Consider the following 15965-nt stretch of genomic DNA (forward strand, 5'->3'; position numbering starts at 1 on the left):
ACCCATATGCAAGGAGAAAAAAAAGAGAGAAAAAAAAAGGAAGCGCTACGCTCGCTGCAAGATCTTCAATCCCTTTCTTTCCTTCTCATCTTCCCTCTTCCGTCCGCCCTCGGCTTTCCAACTCGCCTAGTCTACACAAACAATAGCGAGCCACCACCAAGGCTCAAGGCGAAATCGGCGTCTGGGTAGCAGCCTGCACCGCTTCCGCAACGGCACTGCTGCGCTCCTTCCTCTCGGCATCCACATCACCTCTCTGCTTCCGATCCTCCTTCTCCTCGCCCCAGGCCTGACTCTCCTCGCTCGGAGGCACTACAGCCGTCGTGTTCCCACCACCACCACCACCATCACCATCACCACGCGCATCATCATCCTCAACCTCCTCGTGAAAGCGGAATGTACTAGGTTGAGAGGCTACTTTCGGCGTGATATCCCGCGGTGTAATGTCCCGCGGCGTAATGTCCCGCGGCGTAATATCCCGCGGTGTGATATCCCGCGGTGTGATATCCCGCGGCGTGATATCATGCTGCTCCGCGTCAAAGAGGCTCTCCTCGTAGCTCTCTCCCGTCTTGGGCCTGTCATCTTCCCCCAGAGGACTTTTTTCCTTGACCGCGTTCTCTTTCGCCTGATTCTGGGCTTGGATGTGAGCGCTAGCAGTGGTAGAAGGGCCGCGCCCCCACCCCGTCTTCCGCTTCTCCCCCACCCACGTCCCCCAGCTCCCAATGTACGCCCCGGCTTTACTCCCCACGCTCTGTACCGTCTGCTTCGCCCCATTCAGATCCGGTGCCGCGAGCCTTGGACTGCTGGGCTGCGGTGCTGTCCCGTTACGTTGCGCTTCTTCGTATTTCTTGCGCTGGGCTTCACGTAACGCTTCCATATCCGCGTACAGCTTGTTAAACACCGTACTTGCCTTTTCTTTACCGGCTTGCAGGTTACGGCCGAGGACTTCCTTGCCGGTCGCAAAGCGCTCGTCAAGGTGGTACTCCTTGACTTGCTCCATCATCCTACGCTGCACGTCTTCGATGGTAAGACCGCCTGCGCAGGGATGCTTGGGCTCGACGACGTCGAAGAGATGCGAGTCTGTGTAGCGGTCCCAGATGCGGTAGTTCTCGGAGCGGGACCAGGCTTCGATCCAGTCGGCGCCGAAGTCGTGTGAAGGATCGCCTTGGACCTGGGGGAGATGAGCTTTGGGATTATGGGCATGGTTCTGCATGTAGTTGTGACATTTTACTGCTGAGATGAGGGAAAGGAGGTATTCTTCAAATTGCAGGCGAATGAATTCCTCTGAACCGACGTAGCCCATTGTTTTGGGACGCCCAGGGTTGGCGCCATCCCAAGTATCGTTAACGGACTGTGTAATGAAGTCGATCCACCTGCGATCAGCCACAGAAAGAGCCAGAGCTGAGCGCAGGCTGCTGGAACTGATGTTGATAGTACTGCTGTCCAAATTGATTAGAATATCGCTGTAGCGATCTTTTTGCTGAAGCAGTAATGAGTTCGTCGAGCCGACAATGTATGATTTCGTGCCGTAGTCGGCAAGAATATCGAGTTGTTGCAAAGGGGTATAAGGACCAAACAAACTCCCCTGGCCGAAAGTCAACAAACAGCTCCATTTGTCAACTGGTCAGTAGATAGTATCAAAAGACCTACCTTCCCGAATATCTGCAACGGCAAACCCATATAAGATAACAAAGAACTCCGATCGCTCGTTTTCAAACTAGAAGGTTTCGTCAAGCTCCTTTCATACGCATCCAGCTCCGGATCCGCACAATCCTGCAGATTCCGGATCAGGCCTGGAATAAGCGATATGAGCGAGAACTGCATCATACACAGCCTCTCGCACCTCGACCCGAAAAACAGCATCTACAAAGCATCAGAGCCCACCCCGAAGTCTACATCACCAAGATAAGCGAAGGAGAGACCAACCTTTGGCTGCAGCAAGCAGCACTTGAACAGCACCAGCGTCTGCCACCTGAACTCTCTCACCAGCTCCCTCAGACTCATACCCAGATACTCCTCCCTATCCTCCTCGCCGGCGCCAACACCGCGCTCCTTCTCATCCTGCAGGCTCTCCTGGAAGCGCTTCAGGATCTCCGTGTCGGTAAACTCGCGCTGTGCGAACCAGGCCGTCGTGACGACAGACAGGCGCTCCCGCAGCATGCCGAAGAACTGAGGCGTGTCGGCTATCACGACCACGGCCTTCTGTACCGTGGAGCGCGTCACGTCCGCGGGACGGTTGAGCAGCGAGGATGAGTCGAGCTGGCGCGTGCAGGAGATGCCGAAGAGGGAGGTCGCGGGGAGGTTGGAGTCTGGGTGCGCAGGGCGGAGAAGGGTGAAGTAGGAGAAGTCTTCCGTAGAACTGTTGGTTGTTTACCCTCTAATCAGCAAAGTCTCTTGTGAGGGAATGGAACAGATGAGGGAGGGAGAGGATAGGGGAAACTTACGCATGCGCGCCGTCGCTCAAGGCCATGAATGGCAGAAGAGGCCACTCGTTCTCAACAGCTGGATCCACGCCTTCGGGAACCCCGAACCAGCTCTCGACCTCTGGGCCTCTGCAGAATCGTATCTCATCAGCCCACGGTCCATGTCCCGTCTGTGTCTTCCTGGCCTTGCTCGCAATCGCAGTCCCAATTCCCCCCCCCCCCCCCCAAAAAAAAAAAAAAAAAAAAAACTTCCCCAGTTCCAAATGCAGCCCCTTTCCCCCAACCCTCCTCTCTATCCCCAAGGCGCAAAGACTCACCTCGCATGATGGAAGTCCACGACGGTAACCAGCGGCACAAAGCCACTCCCGTTCCGATTTCCTTTCGCATTCGTGGCTGGAGTCGCGGATATCGGTATCAGCTCCAACACAGGGACCGGAGCAGTGTCGAGGTCGATTCTCTCCATCTCATCTTCATCCTTGCCCAACTCGCTCATCTCGGGATCTGCCTCCATTCCCACTCCAGAGGAATCCTCCTCTGCAGTCCCAGCCTTCAGTCGCCTCGCCCAACTGTCCCTCTGCCTGCCGTATCCCAATAGCTCGCTCTCTTTCCTTCACTGGTCCTGTGTCTCGTTCTCGTTCTCTGTCTCGGTCTCGGTCTCTGACTCGGTCTTCGCGCCCCCCTTCTAAAACATGCTGCTGCTGCCCGTCTGGCTCGGCGGATGACACGATGCAATGCAATGCAATTGTCCGTCGCTTAGTCTGCCGAGTCCCGAGTCGCGATTCCTGTCCCTCAAAAAAAACCTCGGAGGCGGCTTTCTGTTCTGTCTCTCTTTTTTATCGTGCTGTGGTTCCGGGGGTCTATCCCATCCCATCCTATTACCCGATCCTGTCTCGTCCCGTCCTGTTCTGATTGATTTTCGCACTGGCAAGTTCGCTGAGGCTTCGATTTTTTTCTCCCCCTTTCCTTACGTCACAGACGTGAAGAAGTTAAACAAGCCGCGCTTGTTCTCTCTTTTCCCCGTGCCGTCGTTTGTGGTCGTCGCCCTCTTGAATGTAATGAACAAGTCACCTCCTAGAATAATAAAAATAATGCACCTCCCCGAGTCCTGGGCTTGGCTTGGCTTGGCTGGGGCTCGTTTGATTCAGACTACCACTAGTACAATGCATTATATCAACAGCAAGACCGCACTCCATATAAATGTCGCAATGGACTTTATTCCGTACTTATACGTATCATTCAAAGCTAACAGCGAAGCGGAAAAAAAAAGGAGAAAAAAAAGTAAAATTAAATTGATGAGAAAAAGTCACCGCCACCTCGCGTCAACGTCCCTTGTTGCTTGCGAGCTACCGGACTTGCTCTACCGTACGAAATGCAAATGCAAACGCCGTTGCCATGCAATGCAAGGCCAGCGAGCAGACTGATAGCGGTATACCGTATACCAACTGATACCAATAGCCGACTTTCCAGCCCCAATCAGCGTGGCTACGTGCGTGAGCCGTGCCCGGATGTGCTGTACAGAGGTACAGCGGCACCACTGTACCTCTGTAGTGCAGACCTGAGTTGTATGGTTTTCCTTGTCAGGAGACACTATTCGTCCTCCGAGTCCCGGTAGAGTCAGACCATCATCCTCTGATGATTCGATTGTCGAGTCTTCACTTCATTCCTCTCTTCCCTCCACTGGCCAGACAGACCACGTATGTCTGCGCTGCTCTCGTAAGGGGTACACCTCCAATCATAGATACGATGGTCATGCCATCATCAAATTCGTTTCTAATACAGCCATAGCCATTTAGCGGCCCTCGCATAAGAAAGGAGAAGCGGAGTCAAAAACAAGAAGCCTTTCTTTGCTGCCCACTATTCCATGCACTTGAGTGGCAAACGCCTTTCGGAAAGAAGAAAAGCGCGAGGAAGCAACACACAAGCAAGAGCCAGTCCCGTTCCAGCTTCCCCAACCCCCAGATACCCACATCCACGATCGAGAGTTCGCGAAAAAGAGGGAGATTCCGCGGCTGCCCCTCACGAACGTCTTCTGGTTCCCTTATGACCGGTATCATATGTTTATTCCATACAAAATGGCTTGGCGCGCTCTCAAAAACGGCATCTCAATCATATTGCGCTCCCCTTTTTTTTTCCATCCGATTCTCTCCAATAAAATTCTACTTTCCTCCGTGCATGTGCTCGAAAGTCTGTCCGTCGCCACCGTTCTCGACATTATGGTATTCGAGAATCTCGGAGTACCTGCAAGAAGACGAGAACAGTCAGTCACGCTCTTGTTACCCCAATATCATGAGGTAGCGTGGTTGAAACACACATTCCATCAGGATTCTACCGAGTTGTTTTCATAAAGTTGTTCGTACATCATGATTTTCCACGTGTCCACCGGGAGATCAGCATCATTGAACGACCAGTCAAACTTATCATCGGCGACAGGCTCATCCGTGGGGTCATGGTAGGGAGCCAGGTACTCGTGGGCGAGGGCTTCCGATGCCTTGACTCGCTTCCGGGGGTCGAAGACGAGCATTTCCTCGAGGAGGTCGATTGCTGGGAGCTATCAGTATTATCCGTAACAAGTAGCGCGGGACACCTACCTAGGGGATCCGCATTTCTGAACTTGTCCTTCAATGGTTGTCTCTCACGCTTTGGGAGCGACTGAACGAATCTCAGGGTCTATAAAATTGTTAGACCGCTTCAAAACAGTATACAGTGCCAGCCCTTACGTTCTCACTCGCAATGGTGTGAATAACATCATCCGGGGGTGTTCCCAACAGCTCAGTGATGATCGAGAACTGGTTGACGTGATCCTTTCCGGGGAACAGCGGCTTGCCCTCCAGCATCTCTGCGAAGATACACCCGGCGCTCCAGATATCAACCTCGACATCATACTTTTGCCATGTGAGCATGATCTCTGGCGCTCTGTAGTATCGCGTGGAGACGTAGCCGGTCATCTGGGGGTCTTGGATACGGGCCAGGCCGAAGTCGCAGATCTTGAGGTCACAATTCTCGTTGACGAGGATGTTGCTGGGCTTGAGATCGCGGTGGACGACACCTGCCGAGTGGACATACTTGAGACCGCGCTATTTACGATGTTGTCAGCCAGCCCGCTGCATACCAAAGCCCCTCAAAATATTCCGGAGGTATTTACCAAGATCTGGTAGAGGAAATATTGTATAAACTGCTTCTCGAGCGGTCGGGAGGTGAGCAGCCGATGCAAATCGGTGCCTAAGAGCTCGGTGACGAAGTAGCTGCAGAGGATGTTAGCAGTCGTAGAAAAAAGCGGGGAGAGCGCGCAGCCGTACATGTCCTCGAGGGGCGAGATGAAGATATCGCTGAGGGAGATGACCTGGGATGGCATTAGCAGCGGAATAGCAGCGGGAGCAGGCCATGTTCGCACATTCTCATGCTTGAGATGCTTCAGCAGCTTCAGCTCCCGGTATGTTCTCTTGGACAAGACTGGAGTGCTGAAGGGCTTCATGATCTTCTTAACCGCGACATTATGGCCGGTAAGTTGATCTTTGGCAGAGCTGCGGGGTATTGTTAGCTGTTGATCGAACCTTGATCGCAGACACCGGTATCGTACCAGACCAGACCGAAGGCCCCCATTCCTACAGGTTGCAGGTCGGAATATCTATCAGAAGTCAGCGTTCCGTTGGAAAACGGAGTGGCGCACCCCGCGCAGCCGTACCGGGAAGTGATCTCGAAGGTCGTGCCAAAGATCTGGGCCCGAACGAATTCAGCCATGGCGAAACTGGGGTGACGAACAGCGATTTGTGTCGAACTGTTCGTGAAAATCTGGGGAGGGGAGGAGAGGGGAGGGGGTTCACAGGATGTGGTTGTGGTTGTGGATGTGGATGTGGATGTGGTTGTGGAATTTTAGGTGGTCATAGATGAAGACAGCGGGATGTTTTGGTGTCGAGGAAACGGGATGGGATTCTTGGTGTCGAAGGAGGAGAGCACTGAGGAGGGGCGGAGGGGCGGAGGGGCGGGAGGGGGCGGGAGGGGCGTCGTTTAACGCTTTGGTTGGCGGTGGAGCTTCTGTCTAATCGCCTGGCCTACGTAGAGGACAACACAAGAGCGAGGCAAGTCACTGCTATGGGGATGAAGAGGTACCGGTAGCTGAATCGCGGAGTGCTGAGACTGAGCTGGAAAATAAAGAATCCACAATCAATTCGGATTACTGTAAGAAAGACCCAGGAATGAAATGGAATGCCCTCCTCGGCTTCGGCTTCGGCTGGACCTGTATCTGGGCCGGGACCTGGACCTGGACCTGGTTGCAGATGCCAAAGCCGAGTATCCCGTGGCCGTGGGCTTGCCGCCGAATATCGATCGCTCGAGCTCGCTGTATTGGTGAAGGACTAGAGGATGTGTCTCTGGGCGGGTCAGCAGAGGCCCCAAAAGAACCAAGATGGAAGATGTTGCGGAAGAGCTACTACTACAGTAATTCTCGGATGGGCAAAATAAAAAAAACAACAGGGTCCAAGGTCTGTCGATCACTAGCTCCTCTTGCTCTACCGGTACCTACAATCACCTAGTGCATGGAAGTGTGAGGTTGGATTTAAGTTTGATTTCGGTCCTGCTGATCTCTTCTTGATTTTGAGAGGAAGAGAATGAAAGCGCAGATCAGAGTTCCCAAGATGTAACTACTACGAAGTACTACTAGTACTACTACAACTATTACAACCACCACCACCACCCCCTTACCAATCGTTATATGTTTTATTGTCCCCGATCTCAGCGATACCGGTATATTATAGCCTTACCATCTATCTAAGTAAGGGAGGCAGGCACCTTCACCATGTCTCAGATAAAGCTGCGCACAGAGGATGTCTTGTTACTCTAGTAACTCTACGGAGCGCGGCGACCAGACATGTACCCACGTCACTGATCGCATTCGAGATGGATCGGAAGAACGCCAACATCTCAGCTCCAAGACCAAGCTCTTCCTGCATGTGTGCGAGACAATGTCATACTCTGCACTGTCGCTGCATAAACACAACGCCATATCGATTGATGTCTCGGCATCATAGCCCGTATAGGGAAATGTTCATCATCGCCTTGAGGCTTGCGCCTTGCGAGGACCTCAGCCAGCAAGCGATCTCCATAACTTAGACTTTCTGCCCTGCCGGTCTCTGCCCTGCCGATTTCCGATGACCCACACGTACCACCCCACCCGACTCTTCAGATCCGATAGGGAAGAGAAAAGAGAAAAGAGAGAGAAAAGGAAGACAACAAAATACACCCCTACGTGGTATATTACCTCCCTAGCTTTCTCACTACCTTATATGGAGCAATATGTAACGCTTGACAAATATTTCACAACCACGACCCGTTACCACATCAGGCCAACAGTAGTTAGGTAACACAATAACAACCTTCCAGAGCACAAAAATTGCATCGTACCGATAGGTCTGCAGCTTGTCTTTCCTGTTCCGCGACTTTCTCACAAGCAAGCAAGCAAGCAAGCAAGCAAAGCCTGGACTCTTCCATTATCCTATCCAACAAGAAAGAGAGAACAGCCGTGCGCGTCATCGTTATACCTTTCCTACCTTGCCGCTTACCTCTCACATTTCTATCCATCGCTATACCGGTACTTATATATCCCCGCGGTCATTCCCCGCGGTCATGGCTGGCTGGTGGCGAATCAATCACAAATCATCAAATGATAGCTGAGCGAGCATTAGTAATAAGTAGAAGCCGCAAAGTCGACTCTTTCTTGTCTTTTTCTTGGTACGGTTTCCGCTACCGGTACACAGGCATCGCATACGATACCGGTAGAAGCTTGCAACAGGCGGACGAAATGCTCCGCCCGACTCAAGATTCACGTGTGAGGAGGAAGTGCGGCGCGCCAGCCAGGATGGACGAAGCTTATCGGTCAACTTGTATCACAGGTGAAAATAGGTATGGTACGTCTGTGATCCGTATGCAAGATGCACACACAGTCGGGATATAAATCTGAAAATGAGAGGGAAATAAGCGAATCTGTGCACGTCTCTCTGCCTCCGACAGCGGACAAGCGGCCTAGAGTCCTTGGGAAAAAAAACCTGCATGACACTCCTACCTGGGGAAAATTTCTCCTATCGAATTCCCTAACGAAATAAACATATTGTCAAAAACGAAAGTCCAAGCCTCTGCTTGGGGACATGAACTAAGAGAAGACCTCTTGTATCCTCTCTGACGGGGAGTCGAACCCCGATCTCCCGCGACTTGCACATGGTGACAAGCGGAAATCATGACCGTTAGACCATCAAAGATGCTTTCATATATGATACCGATGATGACACTGTCGTGTACTAAGTACAGTTCAAATTTGATCCATTCTGTCGCAGCTTACTCCAATGTTCCTGGCTTCTGGGATCCGAGCCCAGTGTACCGTTCCTCACTGGAGCCTACCCTACCTATTGAACACCAAAAATAATTCCCAACCCAGTGTTCTCTCTCTCAGACATATATACTCATATTTTCTTGGCTGGCTCACCCATGGGCTCTACGTCATTGGCTTTGGATCTTCATCGGTTGGGTGGGGCCGTGTTCCGCTTGATCTGGGATGCATAAGTAACACGTGATACCGTGTACCATTTCTTCCGAGCCTTCTCCCCAGAACTCAATAGCTTGCTTGACGTGCGTGCCATGCCAGAGCATGTACCGGACGCGATTTCATGCCCATCCTAGCAGATCACCGACGCCGCCTGCCTCGCTTGGGAGCGATCGATGCAGACATGGAACCTCGCCGCGAGAGATTAGCGTTCCTGGAACCCGAAGTCATATGGAAATATGCTCCGGTCGTCTACCTATTATTGTCGTTACGAGTGGTGCGCGCTTCTTCCCCCCAAAAGTTGCGACGTCGAGTCCCACTATTATGAGGGTTTCAAATCTAGATCCCCATGCTACACCACATTCGATACATACCTATGCATATATATATATATATATATATATCCAAAGGGTCGCCCAAATCCTCAGCCTTGCCAAAATGCAAAGTACTTCTTCGTACTATCAGTTCTGAATTTAGAGCCTTCGCTGCGATTACCTACTACCGGTACCTAGTCGTTGAAGTGGATCTAAATCCGCCTCACTTGGCATGTTGTTATACGGTACCGGTACTAGGTAGTAGCTTCTACAGATCCAGACAATACGAGGAGGATTCCATTCGATTCGGGCCGCACACTTTCGGATTTTCCTCCCTGGACCGGGCCTGGTCTCAGTACCTATAACAAGGTTTCATATCGAAAATAGATACCAGATCCGATATCTAGTCATGGTGAGGATTGGCGTCTTCCGCACGTGTGAGGCCCCGTCTTTTTCCGGAGTAGGACCAAATCTAACGACTATTCGTGTCTGTCGGTACGACAGAATTGGCAAGGTGGAGCTCTGCCGAGTGTGGTATCCGCTACACCAGATTGAAACCGCGCGACTTCCAATCACCAGCAGCTGTCATTTTCTGATAAGACAGACAGAAAGCAAATTGTAGCCTCGGAGACGAAGGAGCATGAGAACCTCCGCGCTCATTATGTTCACGTCAGTCAAAAAAATATGGAAGAGCACTCACTAGGCAGCGAACTTTCTTCTCCCTCTAAGATAGCAAGCAGCGCAGATTGAATTTGATATCTGTGATCTATCGAAAAATTGCTCTATCTGGCTATAGTCAAATAGCAAGTAGCAATATGACCGTGAGACTACTCAAAAATTGAAGAAGAAAACTCGTCTGATACAGAACCTGGGATGCTAGTCGGTGTTAAGTAGCTACCGGTAGATTTATCATATTGCGAGTGTTCATATCCGGCTGAGATTTACGCTTCTGAGTTTAGAGCTGGACTGCTGGCTGTGTGATAGGCATATTATTGTTCTTACAGCAGAGCGGAACTGCATTCTCTTGCAGCTTAAGCTCGTTTGGATTACACCGCTTTAGTAAAGTAAAGGAATGGGTAAAGTACATGTGATGATTGAGGCATTCCCTATTCCTCGGTCGGGTTTGGGTATTCGGTAAATATTCCAGACTATCTGCACCACTGCACTCGACCAAAGCCGCACGCCAGCCAATAACGCCGTTACCAACACGACGAACACAAGCAACAAACATCTATTCTTCCTCAACCTCGATATCCACATCCTTTCTTTTCTTCTTCTTCTTTTTATCCTTCTTGACTTCCCCATCTTCCCCCTCCTCCCTGTCCCGTTTTCTCTTCTTCTTCTCTTTTTTCTCGCAATCCTCCTTCGGCGCCTTGAACTCCTTCTCCCTTTCTTTCAACTTCTCAGCTTTCTTCTCTTTCTGCTTCTCCATCCGTTCCTCTCTCTGTGCCCTCTCCCTGGCCATCTTGCCCATAAAGTACTCTCCACTCTCAAGCTGCTTATCAATCTTGCTCTCCTCCTGCTTAGGTGGAAACGGCGTGTACACCTTCTTGCTCTTATCCGTAACCTTAAGCGGCACCCGTCTCTTACTCAAATTGCGCTTTTTGAAATGCGGTAGGAAGCGGTCCCAGGATTCGCCAGCCAGTTCAGGATCCTTGGCAAGCTCACGCTTGATCATGAGCTCCTTGATGTGGTAGATCGGGTGGATGTTATTCATACAGTCCTCGATAATGCGGCGCACCTCCTTCAATCCCTTATACGGTCCCATGGCGGCCACTGTGTTCCCCTGCACCAGCAGATAGCATTCCGTGAGGAGCTCCAACGCCTTCAGGGTGCTGCCGTTCGGGCCCAGGATGCGCTGTCTCCGCTTGACGAACTTCTCTTTATTGCGCACCAGGTTCCGGATCTTGATTATGTCGCACGCCATGCCGTCTTCTAATATTTTGACAGCTTGGGGAGCGGGTACACTACGTGCGAGCAGCTTGATCAAGTCGCGCGCATTGAGGACGGCGGCGGGATCGAAGGTTTTTCGTGTGGTCTTAACCGTCATGGATCCCTCTACCAAGTCGAGTGAGCATGCGATGCCGTACTTCTCGAGGGAACGCGTGATGAGTGGCCATGCTTCACGAAGGTAGATTTCGCGGTATTTGGGGAAGAGGGTGGCAAAAGAGGATTCTTCTGCGAAGGTACCGCCGGCATCATCGTCGGGTTTGAATTCTTCTATCTGGGGAAGGGTTAGCAGGAAGGAAGGAGCTACGATCGGGTCATGGCTTATCACCTTCCATTTGTCGATATCGTCGGTATCCCACGGCTTTTCCTTCTTATGTGTGGACGGCATGCTGAAGTTGTGGTGGGGTTGCGCGAGCTTGGAGCTTGAGGTCCAAAAAAAGTTTCGGCTTGAAGAAATTCAAGATGGTGTCGTTAGAATTCGGCGGACGGGGCTCGGGGTCTCTATTTTTCCATACTCCGATGTCACGCTACTCCCTCCGAGTCTCCGATTTCCCCCTTTTTGTGGCATCAACTCAATTTAGCCGCCCTCGTGGGCTTTTTTTACATTTATAGCTCAGAAGAAACGCCTGTCCAGTCTGTACTCTTTTGAGGGTGCTGATACGCCAGAATCCCCGCGCCCCTCGTATGACAATCTACCTCAGATCTCAGGGGCACTGTAAGACAGGCACCTGGCCACAAACAACAAACACTCCCAGGGCGCGACGTGGCTTCACGATTCTTGCGCAACTTTCAGCCCTGCCCTTGGCATTTCGATTGTTTATCGCGAGAGTGTGCGAGTGCCGAGTCGTGAATCGTGATTTGCTCCAGCGTCCAGGTTCATTGCTGCCCTTGTTCTGTCTGGCCCTTGCGAAAAAAAGATTCTCCCTGCGCGGATCCTCGGATCTAGTCCCCGTTCTCGAAAAGATCAAAGCGCGATTCTTTTTATGAATATGAGCAAACATGCACGCAGAGATCTTTCACAGCTGGAGTCGCTCCCCTTTTCAAACTTGGGAAAGTCACCAGAAGCTCTAAGAACATGTAGGAAGCCATACCAGGCAACTGACACACACCTATCTCAAAACGATGTAATAATGTGAGAGAGAGAGAGAGGGAGGGAGAGAGAGAGAAGGAAAGAACTTCAGTCCTCCTTATCCTGGAAACACAAATTTGTGAAGCCGTCGGATTCGCACGTTAGGGGTAGCTGGGGACGATCGGTAAATATCGTGTCCGAGAAGAGATCTAGAGAGATCTCGAGGAAAACAAAGCATGCAGCTGTTCGAGCACAATGTCAAGCTCTAATTGAGGTCATTCAACTTGCATTCTTCATGCGCAGTAATACGCGATTCCTAATTGCCAGCGTACATTGAGCATTCCATTGGCTATCGGCCTATCGCGAAGACTTGTGCAAGGTCGAGCGTGGCTCTTATTATAGATCTGCAATCACTGCTCTATCAAAATAGCGCGCCCCTTATCCGCCCCATGCCAGAGGAGCAAGCAAGTTTGCAAACTTCTCGTCTGCATTCTTTCACCTCTGGGATTGTCTCGTCTTACAAGTCCTCTTGATGGCATTGTAATATCCGTCTGCTACACTCCCTCCCCTCTTGTATACCCATCAGCCATTCCGATTTTCACGTCGAGTCTGTCCTTCCCACAAGTTAGAAAAGACGAGCCTGCCTCTCTTGGGCCTCTCGAATCGAATAATACCATCTTAACCACACTCCTTTCCAAGGCTAATACCACGATTTCTGTTCCTTCATTCACGACAGATCTTCGCCAAACCGCATATATTACCAGGAACCCTTCACCACGCCCGCTCTTTACAGCTTCTTACGCGTTCCTCTCCGGGACGCGGTCTAATAGGTCTCTTATCCAACCGCAACCACGGCTTCCACTCTCGCTCAGTACCGGGCCTCGCCCATCTTGCATCCATCTTCCAGAGAGCAGGTCCGGGATCTGCCCTCCTTCAATCCGGCGCACATGGCAGACGACGTGCGGCATTCGATGCTTCCCATAGACCCCATCTCGAGGCCATCTTCAACCTCGACCCAGAATTCGTCCCTCCATCACAATGCTTCGTTGCCGCAGCTCCCTGGCCTTTCCGCTCTAGCATCTCTTGCATCTTCGTCCAATACTCCACAACTGAGGTACGTTGGAATGAGCGTTGGGAGAAATGTATTGTCGAACGCAATGGTTGGAAGGCTACATCAAGCTATACTTGGGTTTCGGGGTTTCCTGGTTACAGCCACGTCTCCGCGACTTTCTAGAGTTTAATCCTCGAATCCGGTGGTCGTCTCCAGCTGAGGGCTCGGCTGGTCTGTGGATTGCCTCAATTGGCATTGCCGCTCCAAAGCCATCTATCCCTTGGAAGTCCTGGGAGGCCAGGGAAGAGTATCTTTCCTGCGTTTGGAGGGGTATTACTGCTATTACACTTTCAATATTTTCTGCTCGCAATCTCCCAAACCCCCATTCATAGCATCTTCTTATTTCTTGGACAAGTCGAGCTAACATGGCATGCCAGGGCGTTCAATGCAGGACCAACTGCCATGAGCTATTCAAGTCCATCGGCGACTACGGGCGGTGGTCAAAACAATTCACCGGTATGTTTTCTCCGTATCGTTTTATCGTAGCTTGCAACCCGCATTTATCTCTTTCTTTCGAGTTGTCTGTAACGGCAACTTCTACCTCTGAGCTGGGCTATTTCTTTTTGCCTTTTCACCCTCCCGAGTTCCGCTGCTTTCATCTTTATCGATTAAGTTGCTTTACCCCTATCTCGGGAAAGCGCGAATCGGAAAAGCGGGGCCACCAAAACTCCATTTTTCGCTGCGGCTTATCGACAATCTCTCTCGCACGATAACAAACCCTCATCATCAACCACCACGCCCAACTTTCCCTCCAAACCATCCAGCACTGCGCAGAATGGCTTCCGTGACTATGACTAACGAGAATACCCAGCCTATCTGCGGAAACTGTGCGACTTCGACGACCCCTCTCTGGCGCCGCGACGAGGTCGGATCGGTGCTCTGCAATGCCTGTGGCCTGTTCCTGAAGTTGCATGGACGACCTCGGCCGATAAGCCTCAAGACAGATGTTATCAAAAGTCGCAACCGCGTGAAGAGCTCTGGCTCGACACAGGGTGCGAAGAAGAAGGTGAGTGCTGGGATCTTGAGGTTCCGATGTCTGTGATTCAAACCACTAATACCTCGGTCCAGCCCCCCTTCGATACAACTGGCCTCGAACAGGCGCGATCGCAAGGAGGAACACCACCTCCCGGATCTCTGGGTCATCGGCGCACCTCTCAAAAGTCTGTCAACGGTCACTCCGATGGATCAAACTCCCCAATCTCACGGACCGGCACGCCGTCCATGTACGGTAGCCATCTGCCACCGTTCAATGGCCACTCCCTCGATGACCACTACAACCACCACTCCCCATCTCTCCCACCTATGCACCTCCGCCAACCGTCGCCTGGACGATCCGCCTCCCCGTTGAACAACCACGGCCTCGAGCTACCCCAAACATACGAGCAGCTGATTGCATCAAACTCGTCGCTCAAGACTCGCGTCAGCGAACTTGAAGTCATCAATGAGCTCTTCCGGGGCCGCGTATCGCAACTCGAGCAGGATGAGAACAACGCCAGACGCGGGGAAGAGATGCGCCACAAGTCGGAACAAGACCTTATGCGACGCCTGGAGGAGTCGCAGCGCAGAGAGAATCAGCTGAAGCACCGACTCGATGACGTTGAGGCCCAAATCAGCGAGCTCCGAGACGGCGTTCCACCGGCAAAGAAGATGCGTGTGACAGACATGGTGGGAGGCGCCATGATCGGAGGGGGTGTGGTGAGTGGCAGCATGGCTGGCGGCAGCGGGTCCTCAACACCGCAGTCCCTCATATAACAACAGCCTCCAAACAGTTGAGGTCAGATACTGGGAGTTTGATTCACTGGGCTAAGGTGGGGGCAGGGGTGGCTTCTCTCTTGCTTCTACATGCATGATACCACCAATAACGACTTTCCTATTCTGTTTTCTCCGGGGCTCTTCTCCTATCTGGGAATGGAGACCTCTGCCGGAGTTTCTTCTACCAATGTCAGTATTGTACCATTATCAACACCACCACGCCTGAAGAACGTTTCGAATTTTTCACTTGCACCTAAAATAAAATCATGGCGACGCCCTTGCGTCGGTAAAATTTTGATCTGGCTTCTATCCTGGAGGCGAGAGCAGAGGCAGGGCCGGAGGAGGGGCGGGGGGAAGGGGTCTAATCTGGGAGAAGGTGATTTCCGGACGGAATGTGGGAGAAGCTACGTGTTGATGGATACATGGACGGCATAGGACGGGTGAGAGGATGGGACTAGATGAGATAAACAGGACGGGAAGGGGGGGACTGGTTGGGTGTCACAGGAAAAGAAAAGAAAAGAAAACCACGGAGGAGATGATTTTCCTTCTTCTCTTCTCTCCAGCAAGCTTTTTATTTTGGGCCTACACCATTCCGGAAAAAAAGCAGAAAGACAGGTAGAAAAAAAATTAGAAGTTTTATTGTGGTCTTATCATGAAAGCCAACTACACCAGACCTGGACGAACCAATAGGTAGCCTTCTCCAGTTTGTTTGTTGCTAGCCATTTAATAAGAGGGACACAGTTTTGATCATCCTTTTTTCTCTTTGCTCATTTTAGATTTGGGGGGGGGGGGGTTTGGATTCTTTTCAGGTTTTTTTGTT

The 15965-nt window shown here is 51.5% G+C and overlaps 4 protein-coding genes across 5 annotated transcripts; 1 reads left to right on the plus strand and 3 right to left on the minus strand.

Moving 5' to 3' along the window:
- Window positions 1-163: 163 nt before the first annotated feature.
- Window positions 164-2931, minus strand: L3040_002134 (uncharacterized protein; the record flags this gene model as incomplete). The annotated part of the gene is made up of 5 exons (XM_066157030.1): window positions 164-1582; window positions 1648-1860; window positions 1924-2356; window positions 2442-2549; window positions 2738-2931. 5 exons carry the CDS (start codon window positions 2929-2931, stop codon window positions 164-166), a joined length of 2367 nt encoding a protein of 788 aa, XP_066013025.1.
- Window positions 2932-4576: 1645 nt separating this feature from the next.
- On the minus strand, window positions 4577-6158 carry L3040_002135 (uncharacterized protein; the record flags this gene model as incomplete). Of its 2 annotated transcripts, XM_066157032.1 has the most annotated exons (10): window positions 4577-4658; window positions 4732-4745; window positions 4801-4961; window positions 5009-5087; window positions 5138-5494; window positions 5563-5662; window positions 5717-5760; window positions 5812-5941; window positions 5998-6045; window positions 6103-6158. In XM_066157032.1, 10 exons carry the CDS (start codon window positions 6156-6158, stop codon window positions 4577-4579), a joined length of 1071 nt encoding a protein of 356 aa, XP_066013027.1. The 2 variants fall into 2 exon arrangements, with proteins under 2 accessions (XP_066013027.1, XP_066013026.1); XM_066157031.1 differs by lacking the exon at window positions 4732-4745 and having other exon boundaries at window positions 4778-4961.
- Window positions 6159-10494: 4336 nt separating this feature from the next.
- On the minus strand, window positions 10495-11601 carry L3040_002136 (uncharacterized protein; the record flags this gene model as incomplete). Its single annotated transcript, XM_007290778.2, has 2 exons — window positions 10495-11487; window positions 11542-11601. 2 exons carry the CDS (start codon window positions 11599-11601, stop codon window positions 10495-10497), a joined length of 1053 nt encoding a protein of 350 aa, XP_007290840.2.
- A 1628-nt stretch (window positions 11602-13229) lies between these two features.
- On the plus strand, window positions 13230-15145 carry L3040_002137 (uncharacterized protein; the record flags this gene model as incomplete). Its single annotated transcript, XM_007290779.2, has 4 exons — window positions 13230-13396; window positions 13771-13849; window positions 14205-14399; window positions 14462-15145. The coding sequence occupies 4 exons, from the start codon at window positions 13230-13232 to the stop codon at window positions 15143-15145; spliced, it is 1125 nt and encodes a 374-aa protein (XP_007290841.2).
- Between the last annotated feature and the right edge of the window lie 820 nt (window positions 15146-15965).

This window comes from Drepanopeziza brunnea, assembly GCF_022702325.1.
Source record: "Drepanopeziza brunnea f. sp. 'multigermtubi' strain 214-2 chromosome Unknown ctg2, whole genome shotgun sequence".
NCBI lineage: Eukaryota > Fungi > Ascomycota > Leotiomycetes > Helotiales > Drepanopezizaceae > Drepanopeziza > Drepanopeziza brunnea.